The 18,093-nt window shown below is 69.5% G+C and overlaps 3 protein-coding genes across 4 annotated transcripts in view; 1 reads left to right on the forward strand and 2 right to left on the reverse strand.

Annotated features, from left to right (window-relative positions):
• Positions 1-1,818: 1,818 nt before the first annotated feature.
• ATP5F1D (ATP synthase F1 subunit delta) lies at positions 1,819-5,228 on the reverse strand. Of its 2 annotated transcripts, XM_086627753.1 has the most exons (6): positions 5,097-5,228; positions 4,046-4,199; positions 3,491-3,579; positions 2,816-2,943; positions 2,198-2,241; positions 1,819-1,948 (listed from the first exon to the last, which is right to left on the reverse strand). In XM_086627753.1, the coding sequence occupies exons 1-4, from the start codon at positions 5,226-5,228 to the stop codon at positions 2,821-2,823; spliced, it is 498 nt and encodes a 165-aa protein (XP_086483879.1). In that variant the 3' UTR covers positions 1,819-1,948; positions 2,198-2,241; positions 2,816-2,820. The 2 variants fall into 2 exon arrangements, with proteins under 2 accessions (XP_086483879.1, XP_086483880.1); XM_086627754.1 differs by lacking the exon at positions 2,198-2,241.
• A 2,580-nt stretch (positions 5,229-7,808) lies between these two features.
• On the forward strand, positions 7,809-12,182 carry CBARP (CACN subunit beta associated regulatory protein). Its single transcript, XM_086627919.1, is given in 10 exon segments — positions 7,809-7,856; positions 8,467-8,612; positions 8,700-8,761; positions 9,117-9,282; positions 9,357-9,531; positions 9,725-9,770; positions 9,773-9,876; positions 10,187-10,394; positions 10,503-10,686; positions 11,003-12,182. Coding segments are annotated over 10 exon segments (2,319 nt in total).
• A 3,159-nt stretch (positions 12,183-15,341) lies between these two features.
• The window catches only part of STK11 (serine/threonine kinase 11), a 39,064-nt gene continuing 36,312 nt past the window's right edge, over positions 15,342-18,093 (reverse strand). The window contains exon 9 of the mRNA XM_086627674.1: positions 15,342-15,550. Coding sequence (XP_086483800.1) covers positions 15,342-15,550 — 209 coding nt within the window. The remainder of the gene's footprint in view (positions 15,551-18,093) is intronic.

Here is an 18,093-nt window from a genome sequence, read left to right on the forward strand (position 1 = left end):
GCCGGCCCCCCGACCCCCCCGGCGCTGGAGGGAGGCAGTGGGAAGAGCTGGTGAGAGGACGCTGACGGAGATGCTTTTTTCCCATCCTAAAAATAGCAGCTGGCCGTTTCCCCGGCTTCCCGGCCTCGCCAACGCTCTTCCATTAGATGAAAAAAACCAACAAAAACCAGAAACCCCAGCCACCTTCCGTCGGAAAGAGCGGCTGCGTGCGTCGAGAGGCACACGCACGCCGCAAATAGAAACCGGGCACAGAGCGCAGCGAGAGGGAGCGGAAGAGGGAGCGAAGCCGTCCGTCCCCAGTTATTCCCGAGACGTTTTAATCAGCGCTCGCTCTGACTTTGAGGCTTTGCTTATGCACGGCACAACGCGTGACCTTTGGGGAAAAAACAGGGAAGAGAGGGGAAGGGAAGAAAAAGGCACTGGAGCAGCTCAGAAACTGGGAAGTCGGCTGAGCTTCAAATAGGCTCAGCGTCAGGAGCTCCGGGGCTTTGAATAAGCTGCGGAGCGAGAAATGTAACGCCAGCGGCGCTATTTCGGATCGCTCGAGGAGGGGGAGAGAGAGACAGAGCGAGCGAGAGGAGGGGGAGGAGGAGGAGGTGGTGAGAAGAAGAGGAGGCAGCCAAGATTACATCCTGGGCGGCAGCGCCGAAAATAGCCGTGCCCCGCTGCGGCTGCGGAGCCGCGGGGACCACGGCCCCTGGGGAGGGCAGGCAGGAGCCCCGGCCCGCTGCCCCTCGCCACAGCAGCTGCCCACGCGGGCGCTCTGACTCGCGCTCCCGGGCAGGCACTGGAAGACTGCGGGGAAACGGGGATCAGAGCGAGGCAGAGGGACCGCAGCCCCACGTGCCAGGGGGCCGCCGGCCACCTCGGCCTCCCCCAGCTGGCGGGCTCACGCTGCAGGGGGGTTCCACAGCAGAGGGAACCTGGAATCCCTCTGGGGAGGCCGGCACGGAGCGAGGAGCCTGGCAGCAGATGGTGCCGTTGGCAAGACACACGTCCTCGGGCGTCTGGCACAGGCAGAACCGGGCCCTCGCTCGAACCCACTCCCTCCCGGCGGCGGTGCCGCTTCTCCAGGCACGCGGGGAGCGCGGAGCCCGCTGCAGACACGCCAGCACCTCCCACTTCATCCCGGGGCAGCCGCCTCAGACAGGGCTGCTGGGCTAGCGAGCCCCGGGGCAAGCGGTGACCATTGTGAGCCGCCCCCACCACGCACGTATTCAGGAACGGCCCCCACCATGCACGGATTCAGGAACGACTCCCACCACGCACAGCATCTGCTTCCCTCTCCGCACCGAGCCCATCCCCAAGGAGCAGGGGGAGATTTCCTCTGCTCTGCGTGCCACACGCGCAGTGGAAATGGGTCAACACCCGGGCAGCTGCTGGCCAGCTGCAAGAAGTGCCGCGAAGAAACAGCCCGGCCGGCGTGAATTCCTGCGGCAATGCAGCCGGAGGCTGAGCAAAACCAGCGCTGGATGAGGAGGGGGAGTCGGGACAGGAAGCCTCTGGCACAGACCTGCGCTGCCCCGTGGATGCCGCCTCCCGTGCTGCCGTAATCCTGCTGCCCAGGTGGATTACTGGAGGTGGAGGTGGCTGACAGCACCAGGGGGGGTTATAAAATCGGCGCGATAAGCCTCCCGTAGGTGAATCTCCCACAGGAATCCCCAGCCGAACCCTGGGCAGTGCTGGAGGGACGTGTCCCAGCGTGACTGCGCCCCGGCAGACCCCGGCGCGGGGGCAGGAGCCCGCCCCGGGCACCCAGCCACTGGCACGGCCCGAGCTGCAATTTGCTGCCTCAGAAGAAGGTGACGTGCCACGAGACGGGATTACATTTCCTTTTAATTGATCGGAGCGTTTTCTCCGCCTCCATTTGTCCCGCACCATCTGCACCATCGGGGACGCCAGGACAAGCGGGACAGTCTGGGGTTTCTCTACACCGACACTGGGATTCCTGCAACACACAGAAGCGGAGTCGGTTGTACCGTGGGGCGGGCTCGGCGGAGCGGCGGGTTCCGATCCGAGGGCCTGGCCCTGGCTCAGGCTGCTCGCCCGCTGCGGGTAACCAAGAGCCGCCGGCTCTCTCGGACCTGTCCTCCCGGGCCAAAGAGCACAGGGACCAGCGATCAGGGAGACGGCCAGGGAGCCGCTGCCCCGCTCCTGCGCCAGGGAGAGGCCATCGGAGGGGCTTTTGGTGACTCACCTGCCAGGCACAGCACGCGCGCTGCTGCCGAGTAAACCTGCCAGCTGCCAGCCCGTGGGAAGAAGAGGGATGAGGCACCGTCGTAGCACGGCGGAGGGAAAGGGGCCATGAGGCAACAGCCCAGCCCTGCCTCCCCCGAGACAGACGCTGTCTGGTTGTAGCGGAAGGGAGCAAACACGGCGCAGAGGGCACACACCGCGCTCCCTCCAGGGCCCTGGGCACCCAGCCTGCTCTGGGTGCCCGCTGCCACCACCTGTCCCAGCAGGGACATGGAGGCAGCAGTGAGGCCCCACCAGTGACCGCAGGCTCCCAGCCTGTCCCGGGTCAGGCTGAACCCCGTGGCACTGCGCAGCGCGGCACGGCACGGCACCGGGCCCTGCTGCCATCTAGTGGCTCCGGGCAGGGGGCCCCCATGACGCCCCCAGAGCTGACACCGACCATGGAAAGGGACAGGTCTCGTGTCACCGCTCCCTGAACCCCGGGCACAAACCCCTGTCCCACCATGGGCAGCCTCGCAGGCCTGGCTGCTGCCAGGAAGGTCCCTGCGGGCAGCACGGAGCAGGGACTTGTCTCCGGAGCCGGTGTGGAGAGCTCGGCCGGGACATGGGTGCCGTTTACCTTAATCACTCCAGGGCCTTCACGAGGGCTTCGTTAGCTTCGACTTTAATCTGAGCTTCTGCTTTAGCTGCTTCATCGGGCGCCGCAGCCACCTCCGAAACAGCCTTCTCCAGGTTTGATTTCGCAGTCTGAGCACGGGAGCACGAGGAACGTGTCACCCAGAGTCCACCACAGGACAGAGGACTTGTCCTACAGCCCCGAGTCACCCCTCTCCTCCCCTCCCTTCTTCACCGTTGCTGGCCCCGCATGCCCGGCTCCATCACATGCCCAGCTGCACCGGCAGCAGACGCCTGCTGGGGAAAAGCTGTTCCCAAGGCTAAGAAAGGTGGGGAGGGGCAAGGTCAGCATCTGTCGGAGGGGAGGGCATCAGCCTGGAGAAGGGTTAACGGCTGTGTGGCTTCCCCTCCCCACAGCTGGAGGAGCCCCGAGCCTTGGATCCTGATCCGTGGGTGATGGGGAAGCTCGGGGTGACGGCACAGCCCCTGGTCTGGGTGTATTTTCCGCAGCCACAGGAAGGTCCTGAGACAACGACCCCACACGAGGGAACATGCCGGGTTTGGCTAAAGCGTGACGGAGACACAGGCAGCAAATTCCCCTCTGGGAGGGACCCGGACTGCCAGGGGCTGCCCAAGGGACGCAGAGTGTGGCCTGGCCCGCGGGCACCAGGGTACTCACAGCCAGATCCAGCATGTCCATCGTCACCGCCTCCTCCGCCAGCACCTGCACGGTGGAGTCTGCATGGACCGTGACGGAGCCGCTGCTCACTGCAAAGGCAAAGGCACAGCAGCAGGGCTGAGCTGGGCAGCGCGGGCAGGGGAGTGCGGGCACGGATGCCACATGGGCCTCCTTTGGGGGCTGACACCGGGACAGCGCTGGCATGCTGATCCCTGGAACCTCCACGATCCCTCTGCTGACACAAAACCCTGACGCTCTCCCATAGCACTTCCCGAGCCGCGCCGGGACTCGCTCCGTGCCAACGGGGAAGCTTGAGCTGGGGATGCTCCCAGAGCAGCACCGAGAACACCAACCCCGGATCACAGCCCCATGCTGAGCCCCGTCTCCCAGGGCGATCCCCTGGCACCGCAGGGCAGCCTCTGGCAGCCCCCGGCAGGCTGGGAGAGCAGAACCCCCTGGCAGCGCAGCAGGGCACACCTTGCTTGGCGGAGACTCCCTCGCGAGAGCCCTGAGGACCCCCCCCGCACACGCCACCCCCTCCCCAGTGCCACTCACCGAAGTACTTGGTGGCCGTGCCGTCCTCGGCATAGACCGTCACGACGCCCGGCTTGAGCACCTGCAGGGTGGGCACGTGGGAGGCCAGGATACCGAAGGAGCCGGTCAGCGTGGGCACGTCCACCTGCTTCACGGTGGCACCATTGTAGAACACCTGGATGGGGAGGGCGAAGCCAACGGGAACAGTCGGTCACCAGGAACGGAGAGAGGTGGCTGCCCCGACTCCGGAGGGCCACAGTGGGCAGTGTGCCCCCGCCCCGGGGGAGCAGCCTTGCTCCGGGCAGCTGGTGTGCCACGGGATTTAACACATGGCACGGGGTGACCGGGACAGCCCGAACCACCGCAGGGTGGGCACGGGGCCGGGCTCCGCAGGAGCGGTCCTGGCAAACGGAGTGGGAAAGCGCTCCGAGGCGGCGGCACGGAGGCGGCTCGCGGAGACACCAAGTCGGGAGTGGGCGAGAGGCGCCGGGCGCAGCCGGGAGAGGCCCGGGAAGGGCGCGGGGAACCCCGATGCCAACGGCCCCACTGCCGCGGGAGCCGGGCGCTGCGGGGGCAGCCGGAGGGCCGTGCCCCGCAGCCGGGAGCGGTGCCGGGAGCCCCGGCAGCGGCGGGGCATGGCCCGCACCGGCTCCGGCCGCGACTGGAAGAGCACGAACGTCCCCCCGCAGGCCCGGCCGAGCCGCAGCGGCCCCGGGCGCCCGCAGGGGCGGGGAGGGGCAGCCGGTGGGGAGGGGGCGCGGCGGCGGCGGGCGAGGGCCGAGGTCAGGGCCAAGGTCAGGGCCGGCGGCAGCACAGCGCACCGCCGCCATGCCCGGCCCCGGTCCCGCTCCCGGCCCCGGCCCGCCGCCGCCACCGGGCCCTCCCCGGGCCGCTCCCCCGCGCCCCGGCGCTCGCTCCCGTCCCGGCCCCGGGCACTGGCAGCCCGCGGGGGCGGCAGGACCGGCCGCGCCCCGCCCGCCCCGGGGCCCTGAGCCCGCAGCGCGCACCGGCCGCCCCGGGCGAAGCGGCGGAAACCGGGGGGGCCCCGGGCCGGGCCGCGCCCGTGGCCTACCTGCGTGGGCGAGGCGAAGGTGAAGGCCATGGCGGCCGGGCCGCCGGCGGGCTCGGCATAGCCGCGGGCGCGGGGCGGCGGCAGCGCGGGGCGGGCGCAGAGGCGCAGGAGGAGGCGGCGGGCGCGGAACATGGCGGCGGCGGCGGCGGCAAGGGCGAGCGGGCGGCGCGGCGGGAGGGGCGGGACTACAGCTCCCGGCGTGCCCCGCGCGCGCGACTACACGGCCCGTGGGGCGCCGGGCGCGGGCGGAAGTGACGCAAGAGGGCGTGGCCCCCGCGCGGGCGCATGGGAGTTGTAGTGCCCCGGTCTGTGCGGGGGGCGAGAGCGGCTCCGCAGAGCCCCGAGGGGCGGATCCCCCCGGGGGGCTGCGAGGGGGCGCGGGGGGCGCCCGATCCGCGACGCGTGCCGGGGCTGCGGGGCGGGCAGGGCCGGGGCGGGCGGGGCTGGTGCGGGCGGGGCTGGGTGTGGGCACGGCTGGTGCGGGCGGGGCTCGGGACGGGCGGGGACGGCGCGGGCGGGGCTGGTGCGGGCAGAGCTGGTGCGGGCGGGGCTCGGCACGGGCGGGGCTGGGTGTGGGCACGGCTGGTGCGGGCAGAGCTGGTGCGGGCAGAGCTGGTGCGGGCGGGGCTGGTGCGGGCGGGGCTGGGTGTGGGCAGAGCTGGTGCGGGCGGGGCTCGGGACGGGCGGGGCTGGTGCGGGCGGGGCCGGTGCGGGCGGGGCTCGGGGCAGCCCCTGTCCCCACGTGACGCCCGCGCCGCGCGGGGGCGGCTCCGGTTCATTCATAAATCTCGGGGCCGCCCCGCCGCACCGAGCGCAGCGGCGGCGATGATGGAGCCCCGGTCCCGGTTGTAGGTGAGTGCCTGGCCCCGCCGCCTCGCGACAGCTCCTATCGCGACAGCCGGAGCCGGCCCGGCCGAGGGGAGCCCATCACGCCCCACCGCGCGTGGAGGTCCCGGGGGCTCCTGCCTCGCTGTCACCAGCCCTGCCCGCTCCCGCATCCCCAGCCCTGCCTGCATCCTTCCCCGCATCCTTCCCGAACTCCCGCATCCCTGCCCGCATCCCCATCACCGGCCTGGGACCGGGGTGTCGGTGCAGCCGGGGGGAGCCGAGCCGGGCCCCGCGGGGTGGACGCACGCGTGGGGCAAAGACCCGCCCTGGCGCCCGCTGCACGTGCAGGAGCGGGGCAACACTGGCATCCCCCGGCCCCGAGCCCCCCGCCCCGGGCACCGGCAGCGGGCAGGAGGCGGCCCCGCGCCCCGACCCGCGGGGACAGCCCGGGACCGGCTCCCTCCTCCAGACAATGGTCGTGCTGTTCCCGCCGGGTCGCCATGGAGACGGGATTCCTCCATGATGGGGAACAGGAGGGACATTCTTCCTGCTCACCCCGGCCCCCCGCGCCCCCCGCCGGGATCCCGCCCGTGGGGTGCGGTCCCGCGGGGACCTGCGGCCGCTCCCGGGCCTGGGGTCCCCCGCGCCCCCGGCTCAGCGGGGGCCAGAGGAGGGTCCCGCTTCTCCCCCCACGGGGGTCGCGCCTCCCTGCGCTGCCCCGCTCGCCCCAGCGGCTCAGGTGAGGGGGGGGCTCGCACTGGGGTGGTCCCCAGCACCCCCATATCCCCCCGAGCCGGGCACGGCTCCCCCCGCGCTGTGCGTCCCCCCCCCGGCCGCGGACTCCGTTCACGTTTTTCGCTGACCTGATTTTGAGCAGTTTCCGAGCGCCGCGGCCGGTGCAACGCCCACCCTGCCCCCACCCCGGGGGCTCCCCCGACACCAGCATCGCCCGCCCCGGCTCAGCCCCGAGCCCCCTCCCGCAGCCCGGGACGCACGGACCGGGACACACGGCCCCGGAGCTCGGCGGCCCCGGGAAGCGCCCTCCCGGGGCGCGGCAGGGCGAGGGGGTCTCAGCCGGGGGTCCAAAGGCCGCGAGGTTTGTGCCACGGCCGGGGTGTGGAGGCGTCTGTCCGTCCGTCCGTGCCCCGGCCCCGGTGGCTGTCGCTCCGCGGGAGCTCGGCCCTTCTCCGGCCCCCCCGGCGGCCCGGCCCCCCCGCACGGGGACAGCCGGTGACGGAGCCGCTGCCGGGCTGACTCAGAAGCGTCGCCCGCCGCGCTCCGGCGACACCCACGCCGGCTCCGTTCACCCGGGGGTGGGGGACCCGCGCCGCCCCGCCCCCCCGGGCAGCCCGGACCCGCGGCCGCTGCGCTTTGGCCCCGCGGCTCCCCGGGGGCGGCAGCGCGATGTCACCTCCGCCCCTGCGAGCCCCGGTGGGGCCCCGGGGCCGGGTCGGGCTCCCCCGGGCCGGCTCTGGCCACCGGCACCAGCCGCCGCTCGGGAGCTCCGGCCTCCGCCCACCGGCTGCTGGCGCGGGGACGGGGTCTGTGCCCCACGCGTGCCCGGGGGCTGTGCCCGGCGGCGGGCGAGGGGGTTCCCGGGGAGGGGCAGCGGTCCTGCCTCTCCATCCCTGCTCCCCTCCTCCCTCCTGACCACACCCTCCCTCCATCCCTTCATCCCGGTCCCTCCCTCCATCCCTCCCTCCATCTCTCCATCACGGTCCCTCCCTCCCGGTCCCTCCCGGCAGCTCCGCACCGCGGTGCCGGGCAGGGCCCGGGGCCGGGCAGGAGCCGCCGCCGCCGCCCCCGGCCCGGCCCCGCCGCCCCCAGCCCGGCGCTTCCCGCTGTCCCCCCCCGCCGCAGGACGCGCTCGGGCCGGGACGGACCATGAGCGATGACCCGACACCGTGGGACAACGCGACCGAGAGCGCCACGGTGAGCGGGGCCCCCTGCCCGCCCCCCCCCCCGCTGCCCTCCTCGGGGTCCCGGGGGAGGGCGGGGATGCGCGGCGCGGCGTGGGGCAGCGCCCGGGAGGTGCGGGGTCTGCGTGGCTGCTGTGGGGCTGTTGTCGGCAGCGGCCCCGCTGCCCCCCACCCTGCACCGCTGGTCCTGGCGGTGGGTGACACCTCTCTGCGCGCTGTGCAGCCCCCTAAGACGCTCTGGGTGCTGGGGGTCCAAGGGGTCCTGGGTGCTGCTGCAGCTGGATCAGCCCCTCTCCCATAGACAGGGCTGCCGGTGGGGGGCTGTGAGCACCGACCCCCGCGCTGGAGCACGGTTGGGGTCCCGTCCCCGCTCCTGCTCGGTTTGGGGGCCACCGGCAGCTCTGCCCCCCGGCTGCGGTTGCCTTGGTGAAGGCGGGTCCCCGGAGCCGGCAGCAGGCCCGGGGGTGGCGGGGGAACGCCAGCGTCTCTGGGGAGCAGCGCTCGGCGTCAGCCTCGGCGCGGGGGAAGCTGCCCTGGCCCCCTGGCGGGGCTGGGTTTGGGGCTGGGCCGTGTTGTGCCCCCCGGTGCATCGCTGGCAGCTCAGCCTTTGCCACCCTGTGCAGACGGTGCCCGGTGAGGTGTCCCCCCAGGATGGCTACGTGCTGCTGCTCGCCCTGCTCTCCATCTTTATCGGGGGCACCCTGGTCCTGCTCTCTGGCATCCTGATCATCTGCCGCCGGTGCTGTGAGGCCGACCGCCGGCACTCCAGGTGGGGATGGGCTGTGGGGGCACGAGTCACCGTGAAGGGGGCCGGGGGTGCTGGTGCCGGGCACCGCTGACCCTCCTCCCTCTGCAGAGCCAGCGATGACCCCGAGAAAACCACCACCACGTACCTGGACGACTCGCAGCCAGCCCAGGGTTAGTGCCATGGCCAGGGGTGCCACGGTGACCTGCCATTGATGGCGCACTGCTAACAGCAGCTGTACCCCCAGCAGCACCCCCTGGGGAGGGGGGGGGGGGGTAAGGCCCTCCTGGGCCCTCTCCTGGGTGCAGCCCCCAGCCCTGGGGCAGGGATGGCTGCACCCTGCCTGTGCCCTCTATCATCCATCCCAGCAGTGCCCCGGATACATGAGCAGGACTGGCAGTGGGGAGCAGGGACCACTGGGCTGGCATCAAGGCCCTGGGTGCAGCAAGTTTGCCAGGCGTCAGCTGGGGAAGCTGGCACCCATCGCAGAGGGAGGGGGACCCTGGTTGCTGACCCCCCTCTCCACAGATATCACCATCAAAGTGGAGGACCCCGACTGCCTGTCGTCCTCCAGCTACCGCGATGTGGAGAGCGAGCGGTTCCTGTCCTCCAGCTCCTCCGCCGCCCGCCGCGTCTCCTTCAACGAGGCCGCGCTCTTCGACCAGAGCAAGAAGACCCAGGAGAAGGGGAGGAGGTGAAGCTCCAGCTGGGCTGCGGCAGGGGCCAGGGGCACCGGGGCTGACCCTCCTAACCCGGTGTGCCCCGCAGGTACACGCTGACGGAGGGGGACTTCCACCACCTGAAGAACGCCCGCCTGACCCACCTGCACCTCCCACCGCCCGCCCTCAAGATCGTCACCATCCACGAGTGCGAGTCCAGCGAGAACAGCCTGGCCATGACCCCCCGCCTGCCCCCGCCCAAGCCCGGCCTTGCCATCTTCCAGGTGAGAGCCCAGCACCGTGGAGGACCACGAGGGCACAGGGGGTCCGGGCATCCTGCAGCACCCCAGGGAGGCACTGCTGGACCTGGGGTGCGAGTCTTAGGGCAATGCTGGATGCAGGCACGGGGGGTCCTGGGGAGCCCCTCCTGGCCCCCGACCCTGGTGCAAAGCCCCCTGAGCACGCTCTGCCTTGCAGCCCCCCGCGGGGGCCCTGCCCCAGCCGGCGCTGCCCAGCCATGCGTGTGCCCCAGCTCTGCCCTGCCCGGGGACACCTACAACTCCACCGTGGACACCAGCTTCACGGAGGCCAGCCCGTCCGCCTCCTCCGACTCCGGGGAGGGTCCCTCGGTGAGTGCCGGGGCGGGGAGCCGGGACCGGGCAGCCGAAGAGGGTCTCCAGCCTTGGCAGCCTGTGCGGCCACAGGGATCCTGTCCCTGCCCTGATCCCCCAGCACAGGGACAGCCTCGTGCCCCGGGGGGGGCTGCTGGTCCCCCCTCTCCATGCCAGGGCTGTGGGGAAGAGATGTCAGCACCCAGCTAGAGACAGGCTCTGCTCCCCCCATCCTGCCCTGGGGGATGTTTCTGCATCTGCTACAGCCGAGCTGGGGCACCCGTGCCTGGAGCCGACTGGGCACTCACAGCCCCCCCACCTCCCCCAGTTCACAGCAGTGCCCAGGAGTGGGAAGGCGGCTGGGACGGGCAGTGCCAGCCCCGGGGAGCCCCCCTCAGCCCCTGCCCAGGGTCCCGTCCTGCAGTTCTTCACCCGCCTGCGGCGTCACGCCAGCCTGGACGGGGCCAGCCCCTACTTCAGGATCAAGAAGTGGAAGCTGGAGAGCACCCAGCGGGCATCCAGCCTGGACACCAGAGGTGGGGGCAGTGGGGAGCACGGCCCCACGGGCATGGGCTGGGCAGATGGGGGCTCGCCGTGCCGTGATGGGACTGTCCCTCCCAGCCCTGCCCTTCGCCCCCCGCCAGGGTCTCCCAAGCGGCGGCAGTTCCAGCGTCAGCGGGCGGCCAGCGAGAGCATGGACCAGGAGGACCGGGACCCCCACCAGACCGACATCATCCAGTACATCGCCCACACGGATGACGTGGCCTTCCACCCTGCGGGCGGCCCCTTCCTGCCCTCCCCCGCCAGCCCCCCCCCCTCTCTCGGCAGGTATTTTTCAGTAGATAGAGGGGACGGGGACGGGCGAGCTGGGCACTGGGAAAGCGCCGAGGGACCCCGCACTGCCCCGCGCACCGAGGGCTCCCGCCTTCGTGCAGCTTTGGTGGGGTGGCCGAGGGGTGAGGGTCTTGGGTGAGGGGTCCCAGGGAGAGCTGGTGATGGAGAGGGTGGATCGGGGCATGGGCAGGGCCGTGGGAGCAGCATGGGGGACCGCGTGGCACTACGGCACCGCTGCGAAACCTGCGGGCGCTGGGCTGGCATCTCCCCTGCCTGCTGCTTGGCCGTGACACCAGGGTGGTGCCCACAGGCTAGAGCCGGGTGAGGGGGGCGCAGGCAGCCCCGGCGAGGCCGCTGTCCCGGAGCAGCCCAGCGCCTACCATGACATCTGGAGCCTGCGCGCCTCGCTGGAGCTGTACGCCTCCTCCGAGCGGAGCAACGACCAGGACTCGGTGCGCAGCGATGGTGGGGACAGCATCTCCTCCGCCGGCGGCGTGCCCCCCTGCCCCTCCTCCTCTCTGGACGAGGCCGAAGGCCCCGAGGAGAAGCTCTGGGGTCGGCCCAAGCCTGAGGAGTCAGAGCCCGGCACACGCAAGCTGTTGCAGATGGACAGTGGCTACGCCTCCATCGAGGCACCCAGCCGGGGGGGCGAGGAGGGGCCCCCCAAGGACCAGACGGCCTCCGAGAAGCGCATTTGCTTCACCAGCGCGGGGCGGAAAGGCACCATCTTCGAGAGCTTCGAGGGCCGGGAGCCGGAGGAGGAGGAGGAGGAAGAAGAGGAGGAGGAGGAAGAGGAGGGGAGCACTGCCCGGGGCGCAGCAGGTGGGGGACCCCCCCGTCCCCACAGCCCCCTGGCCTGGTCCCCGTACGGGCAGATGTTCCCGGGGCGGGATGCGCTGCCCCGGCGGGACTACAGCATCGACGAGAAGACGGACGCCCTGTTCAACGCCTTCGTGCGCCACGACCCCCAGTTCGACGAGTCGCCGCTGCGGGGGAAGCACCGCTCCCGCACCCACCTGCGCAAGCAGTGGCAGCACGCCAAGCAGTACAGCGACCCCGGCGTGCGCTACCCGGCGCTGGAGCGGCACCGCACGCCCCTGCGCCGCGGCGACAGCGCCAACTACCCCCTGGATGCCCGCTTCCACAGCCCCCTGCCCCGCATCGTCAGCGCCGGCGACGAGGAGGCGGCGGAGGCAGCCGACGGAGTCCCCCCCGCCCCGGCACTGCCCGACCCTGAGATCCAGGTGATTGTGGAGGAGCCCGGAGAGGTGGCACCCGAGCCCAAGGCTGGCTCCGAGCCCCCCGGGGATGACGACTGCCCTGGCCCCGGGAGGTGCCTGGGGCTGGGCTCCGGCTCGGAGCTGATGGACAAGATCACCGGCGGCCTCGAGGAGCGGCTCTACGGGCACTTGAGGAAAGCGGGAGAGAGCACGGAGCGCACGGTGGCCGTGGCAGCCAGCGATGCCCCCCCTGACCACAGCCCTGTTTAGGCCCAGCGCAAGGAGGAGAGACCCTGGCACAGGGGTCTCGGCCCCCACTGGGGTTCGGGGCTCCAGCCCCTCCTGCTGCCAGCGCGGTGCCTGGCACGGTGCCCAGGGCGCTGTGGGAAGGGTGGCCCCGGCACAGGAAGGCCAGGAGGGCACGTGGGGTCCCCTGACCGTTACCCCCCAACCGCGGGGGTCCGGTAGCGTGGGGTGGCCGAGCCCCGGAGCCCCTGGGAGCGCGGTGCCAGGCAGCAGTGGCGGAGGGCTCGGGTTGGGGGTGCCCGGAGCACAGCGGTGGAGCAGAGCGGAGGGCAGCGCCGAGGGACTGTGCCAATAAACCCCCAAACGCAGCCGAGCCCCAATCTGTACCGCGCGGCAGAGCTGTGTAGCAGAGACGCTCTCCCTCTCTTTTACAAGCAATAATGCTGCTGGGTGTCCCCCCCTCCAGCCGGGGGCTGCTGCGGTGCCACCCGGGGGGTGGGGGGCAGTTATTTGGGGAGGGGGTAGTTATTTGGGGAGGGGGGAGTTGCCTCCTCAAGCCCACGCACCCCCTGGTGCTGCAGGGAGCCTGGGATCTCAACTGGAAGCGGAGGGGGGCCTGGAGCCAGAGGATGCTGGAGGGGCTCCCCAGGGTGGGGGAGGCAGGAGCAGCCCTGGGCACCCCTGGTAAAGACCCCCCGTAGGGGTGGGGGCTGCCCATCACGTGCCCCCTGTGCCGTCCCCTCTGCCTGGGCACGTAGGGCAGGAGCAGCGCGTGGGGCCGGGCAGGGCTGTGCCATGGTGACCCCCCCCGGAGCGCCGCGCTCAGAGGGTATTTATTGATTTGTACAGAGGTGGGTGCTGCGCCGGGAGGAGTCAGCTGTCCGTTGGGTTTTGATTTGTGTCTCAAAGGATGGGCAAAAAACAAGGAAGAGGAGCCCAAGGTGGGGCACCTGGGGGGGGCAGGCAGGGCTCAGCGGGGGCCCCGTGCCCCCCACTGCATGTGAGAACGAGGCCGCGTCGCTCCGTCCCTCCGCAGTCTGTCCAAAGCACTCACTCCATCTACGATTCTGTTTGTAAGTCTATAAATGAAGGAGAAAAAACCTAAAACTGACTTTTCTGAGCCCATTTTGTACCTCCCCCCCGCCCCCGGAGCTGCTGGAGGGGGCAGGGGCCCGATCCTGCCCCAGCATCACCCCCGCAGCTGCTCCCAGAAGAGGAGGGTTTGTCTGGGGGGGGCCCCCAGCCCCCAGAAGGGGCTGGTGGGGACCCGGCCCACACCCCCCACCCCGCTGGCTGCAGGAGGAAGGACATGAAACCCACCTCGCTGTTTTCACTTTATTTTTTTTTTTCTTTTAAAAAAAAAAAAGAAAAAGAAAAAAGACGCCGAACGCCCCCGTTCCGTTCCCTTTTCCGAGCCCTTTACAGCATGCAGGTTTAATAGAGTTTTGCTTTGTCTTAATACCTGTTTTTTCTCCTCATCTGGTTTATTTTAAACACATCACGATGTGTAGGAATCTCTAAATATACCGCAAATATAAACAAAAAAAAAAAAAAAAGAGGAAAATATATAATATATAACAGTAGTCTAAAACATAAAGTGCACGGCAATGGCTTTGCACGACTTCTACACAGCCGGGGGGGGCACGGGGCCCCCTGCCCCGCTCACCCCACCCTTCCCATCGCGAAATTAAAACCAGAATCGGTGTCTCGTTGGCAGAGTGGTGGGGGAGGAGGGGCGGCATCTTCCCACGCGGAGATCTCGTCCCCCGCGGCGGTGAGTGGGGTCCGGCCCCCCGGCTCGGGGTGCTGGCGCTGGCCGCAGCGGGGCGCAGGGGGGGCGGTTCCGGGGTTGGTTTCCTCCGGCTGCTTTTTGGATCGCGAGCACAGTCCGCTCCCAGGAGAGAGGCAGAGACGGGCGAGGGTGGGGGGCGCGGGCGGGCCCGGGGCCGCTGGCTGCGGGAGGAGAGAGAAAGGGGGGGTCGGGGGGGGGGTGGTGCCACACCAGGGTGCGAACCCCGCTCTGACCCAGGTCGCATCCTGCCCCAGGGCTCCCCGTCCCACTGGACGAGGTGGGAGGGGGTCCGGGGATCCCGCTCCGTGCCCGGAGGGGCTGGGGTGCTGGCAGGTGACCCCAGGAGCAGATGCCCACTGGGAAAACACGAACAACTCCATTTGTGCCACGAGCACATTTCGCTTTCCAAGGGTTGGGGGCGCCGAGTACGGGGGGTCAGCGTGGTTCCCAGCCGGCCCTCCCCAAGGAGGGAGCGTCAGCAGTGGCAGAACCGGGTTCTGGCCCCTCTCCTTCCCGGCAGTGCCAGGAGGTGCCGCGGAGCCCCGTGCGGGGAGCGGGGAGCCCCGGTGCCATGCGGTGACTCCCGGCGCAGGTGACTCACTCCGGCCCCGAATTAAAGATGGGAGCTGCCAAGGGGCCGAGTGGCTCCGGCAGCTGCGGGCGGAGGAACGGGATCTTATTCCTGGCTCTTTTTCCCCCCCCCAAAGCTGGTCGTGATCCGAAGAGATGGCGGAGCCGCAGCCCCACGAGCGCCGGTGACGGCTGAGCGCGGCGGGGGCGGCTGAGCGCGGAGCGTGAGTCACCGCGGGCTCCGTTATGAATGAGGGGTGGGAAGACGGGAGGGGGCTGCGGAGCGGGGAGGAAGGAGCCGGCAGGAGGAGGGGGGAGCGGGGAGGATGCTCAGCTTCCCCCGGGAGAGGAAGGGGCTCGGGCACGGCAGCGCCCGGCCATGGGTGACACAGCCACCTCCTGGGCCGGGGTGGGGGTCCCACGGGGGCCTCTCTCAGGGACACCTCCGGAAACATCCCGGTGCTCAGCATCCCGCTGCAGCCCGGCTCCTCCGCACGCCGAAGGCTTCCTGCTCCCCCCAGTTGGGCGCAGCAGAGGGGAGTCCGGTGCCAGGGACAGGGGCTGCCATGACACAGCCCGACTGCGGCCCAGGAGAGGGGACGGATTCTGCCAGCAGCTCGCAAGGAGCGGGCAGAGCACAGCGGGACGGGGGGGCACGGGGGGTCCCACACTCAGACCCAGACCTCTCCCCCCCTCCCACACTACGTGACACCATTTCCAGCTCCCTCCCGCTGCCCACGGCTGGGGTGGGCTCAGAGGTGCCCCCCACCCTCCCCGGGCACCGGGCTGCCCCCGTACCTGCGCGGAGGCGGGGGTGCCCCTCACTGCTGCTTGCAGGTGGAGAGCTTGCGGATCTTGCTGCTGGCGGAGCAGGCCTTGCGCGAGGGGTTGGAAGAGGCGCTCGCCCGCCGCTCCGCCTTGGATTTGGTGCTCAGCTGTCCCGGCTCCGTCCCGTTCATGCAGACGGCCTTGGGCAGCCCTCGGCCGCGGCTCTGCCCGTTCTGCCCTGCCTCCTCCTCAGGCACCTGTCCTGCAAGGGAAGGGGATGGTGAGGCGGCGGGCGGGCAGCGGCCCCGCTGCTCCCGAGGGAAGCCGAGCCCGTTCCTACACCCTCGAGGCCCACGGAGACGGCCCAAGTGGGGGGCACGTGGGGCAGGGAGCCCCAGAGCACAGATCCCACCCCGCTCCCACCGGGGACTGGTTTTACCTGTTTCCCCAGAACACAAGAAAAACTGAAAACTTGAGGCAGCGAGCGAGAGCCATGGGCACGGCGGGTCCAGGTCGGGAGAACAGTGTGCCCCCTCGTCCCCCGCAGCCGCCGTGCCCACCCTGAACCCCCAAGCAGCAGCAGAGGGGCAGCAGTGGAGGAAGTCACTCCCTTCTCTGGAGGAGGGTGCAAGTCCCAGCCCCATCCACGGACCCGCGGAGCACCCAGGGGCTCGACTGAACTTCCGGCCACTCCGGCAGCGCACGGGAAGGTCTGCGGCACCCGCGGCACCACGGCCGCATCCGGCAGCTGTTGGGGCACTGCCCGTTTAGGTGGCTCAGGGGTGTCACCGTCCCCTAAAAGGGGACACCCAGATGGGAGAACAGCTTCAGATCAGCCCCTCTCTGCGGGCAGCTCGGCGTGACTCAGCACAGCAGATGAAGAGCCACTTCAGAGGCATCTGCCCGGTGCCAGGGCTGGACCAGGGCTCGGGTCACATCCGTCCACCCAGGGAGTGACAAAGGGCCCCCCTGGTGCAGCCCTGGCCCAGAGCAGGAGGGGACACCGCCACAGCCGTGCACGCCGTCACCGCCGTGGCGCATCCCCCGGCCAGACGCAGGGCTGGTGAGAGCGTTCGTCAGGTTCCCGGCTCCCCCCCACCGGATCCAGCCAGGCAATTTCCTTCCAGCAGGAACGTCACGCTCCAGGGCCCTTCAGTTATGACTCAGAGGGCTGAGTGGAAGCGAAGGCTGTAAGACGATTATGTATAATTTTCTTTAAAGGATGCTCCATCCTTTCTCCGCCAAGGCCGAACGGCACGTCATCCCTCTGCTTGCGCCAACCATCACCCCAGCACCGCTGCACTCGGGGAGGAGGGGGACACACGTGGGGACGGGGGTGGTGGGAGAGCTGCTTCTCCTCCGGAGGAGAACAGTGGGGGTCCCATCTCAGACCCCTGCACCCTCCTCCACCACTGTGGGCTCCTGTCTGCTCTGCTCCTGTCCTCCATCCCCGCATGGCTCTTACTGGGAGCCCAGCACGTCCCAAGAGTCATTTGGGAAACAAAAGCTGCAAGAGGACCCCGAGGTCCCCTTGTCCAGACAGTCCCCTTCAGCACCCACCTTCCTCTCCCCAGAGCGGGGTCTCTGGCCAGGCAGAACTGGGTGAGGTACTGCTGCTCTTCCAGAGGCTCCGGCCAGGGGCCTGAGAACAGCGGGAGAGGGAGGACAGGATGGACCTGCCTGCTTCAGGGCGATGCTGGGCTACAGCTTCCCCCATGGACCCGCTGCATCCCTCCTCGACAGCTCCACCATACTGTCACACAGCTCCCAGTTACTGGCTTGTTGCCGCTTACCTGAGCACTTCTGCCTTGCCATGGGAAGAGACAAGGATCAACTGGGGCAGCCCCTGGCTTCGTGCCCCCGAGCCTCTCGCTGCCAGAGCCAGTGGCACCACCGCGCTCCCCGGGGCAGGGCTGTCCAGCCTCGCACCTCCGGAGAAACGCAGATCCGGCTCCTCGCACAGCACCACAACGGACGGAGGTGGCCTGGAGATGGGTCGTTCCCTCGAATGCTTTCTGGAAGCGACTGGCAAGGCGAGAGGCTCAGGAGCACGAGGCAGAGACACTGGCTGTGCCCGGCCGTGCACCTACGGACCCACTATTGACCCCATCAGCTTCCAGCTTCTGACCCCTCCAGAGGGAGTGACTTGCTGGAAAGGGCTGGGGTGTCCAAGCTCTAAGAGCACCCCCAGAGCTCCTCCAGCCCAGGGGCTCTCCCCAGTGACCCGGAGCACAGCAGCACGCTGTGGGCCAGGCTGCAGCCAGGGAGCAGCCCAGCCCAGCCATATATCCCCCCCCCAACCCCAGTTCAAGATTTTTCCTTTTCTCTGTACATCCCAACAACACGTCTGCAGAGCCTCAAATAACCCCATCCTAAGCAAAGCTGAGCACTTATCCTTCCCCTCCCTCAGCTGAACTCAGGCCAAATCAATTAACATTTCTGACTGGGGAGGGAAAAAAATATTATATCCAAACAGCTCATTTGTCTTTTGTGTGACTCTTCCCTCCTCCCACTCCCACCCTGCTTCAAAAGCACAGTCCCAGGAGTCTATTATGGATACCGAGGAGGGAGGGGGAATTGCAAGCTAATTTATCTCCTTCACCAATGACAGTTGCTGACGTTCAAATTAATGAAAATAAAAATTCAACACGGGATGAAGTCTTGGCAACTGCCTGCCCACGCGGAAGCCAGTGACCCAGCGCTGTGTCTGTGGGAGCAGCGACATCCTACCTTGCCGCTACCGCTGAACGGAGCTAAAAATAAAATAAATAAAAGGGGGCTGAGAGAGGCACTGAGAACGGGCAC

The sequence above is a fragment of the Tauraco erythrolophus genome, chromosome 28, assembly GCF_009769465.1.
Source record: "Tauraco erythrolophus isolate bTauEry1 chromosome 28, bTauEry1.pri, whole genome shotgun sequence".
In the NCBI taxonomy this organism is placed as follows: domain Eukaryota; kingdom Metazoa; phylum Chordata; class Aves; order Musophagiformes; family Musophagidae; genus Tauraco; species Tauraco erythrolophus.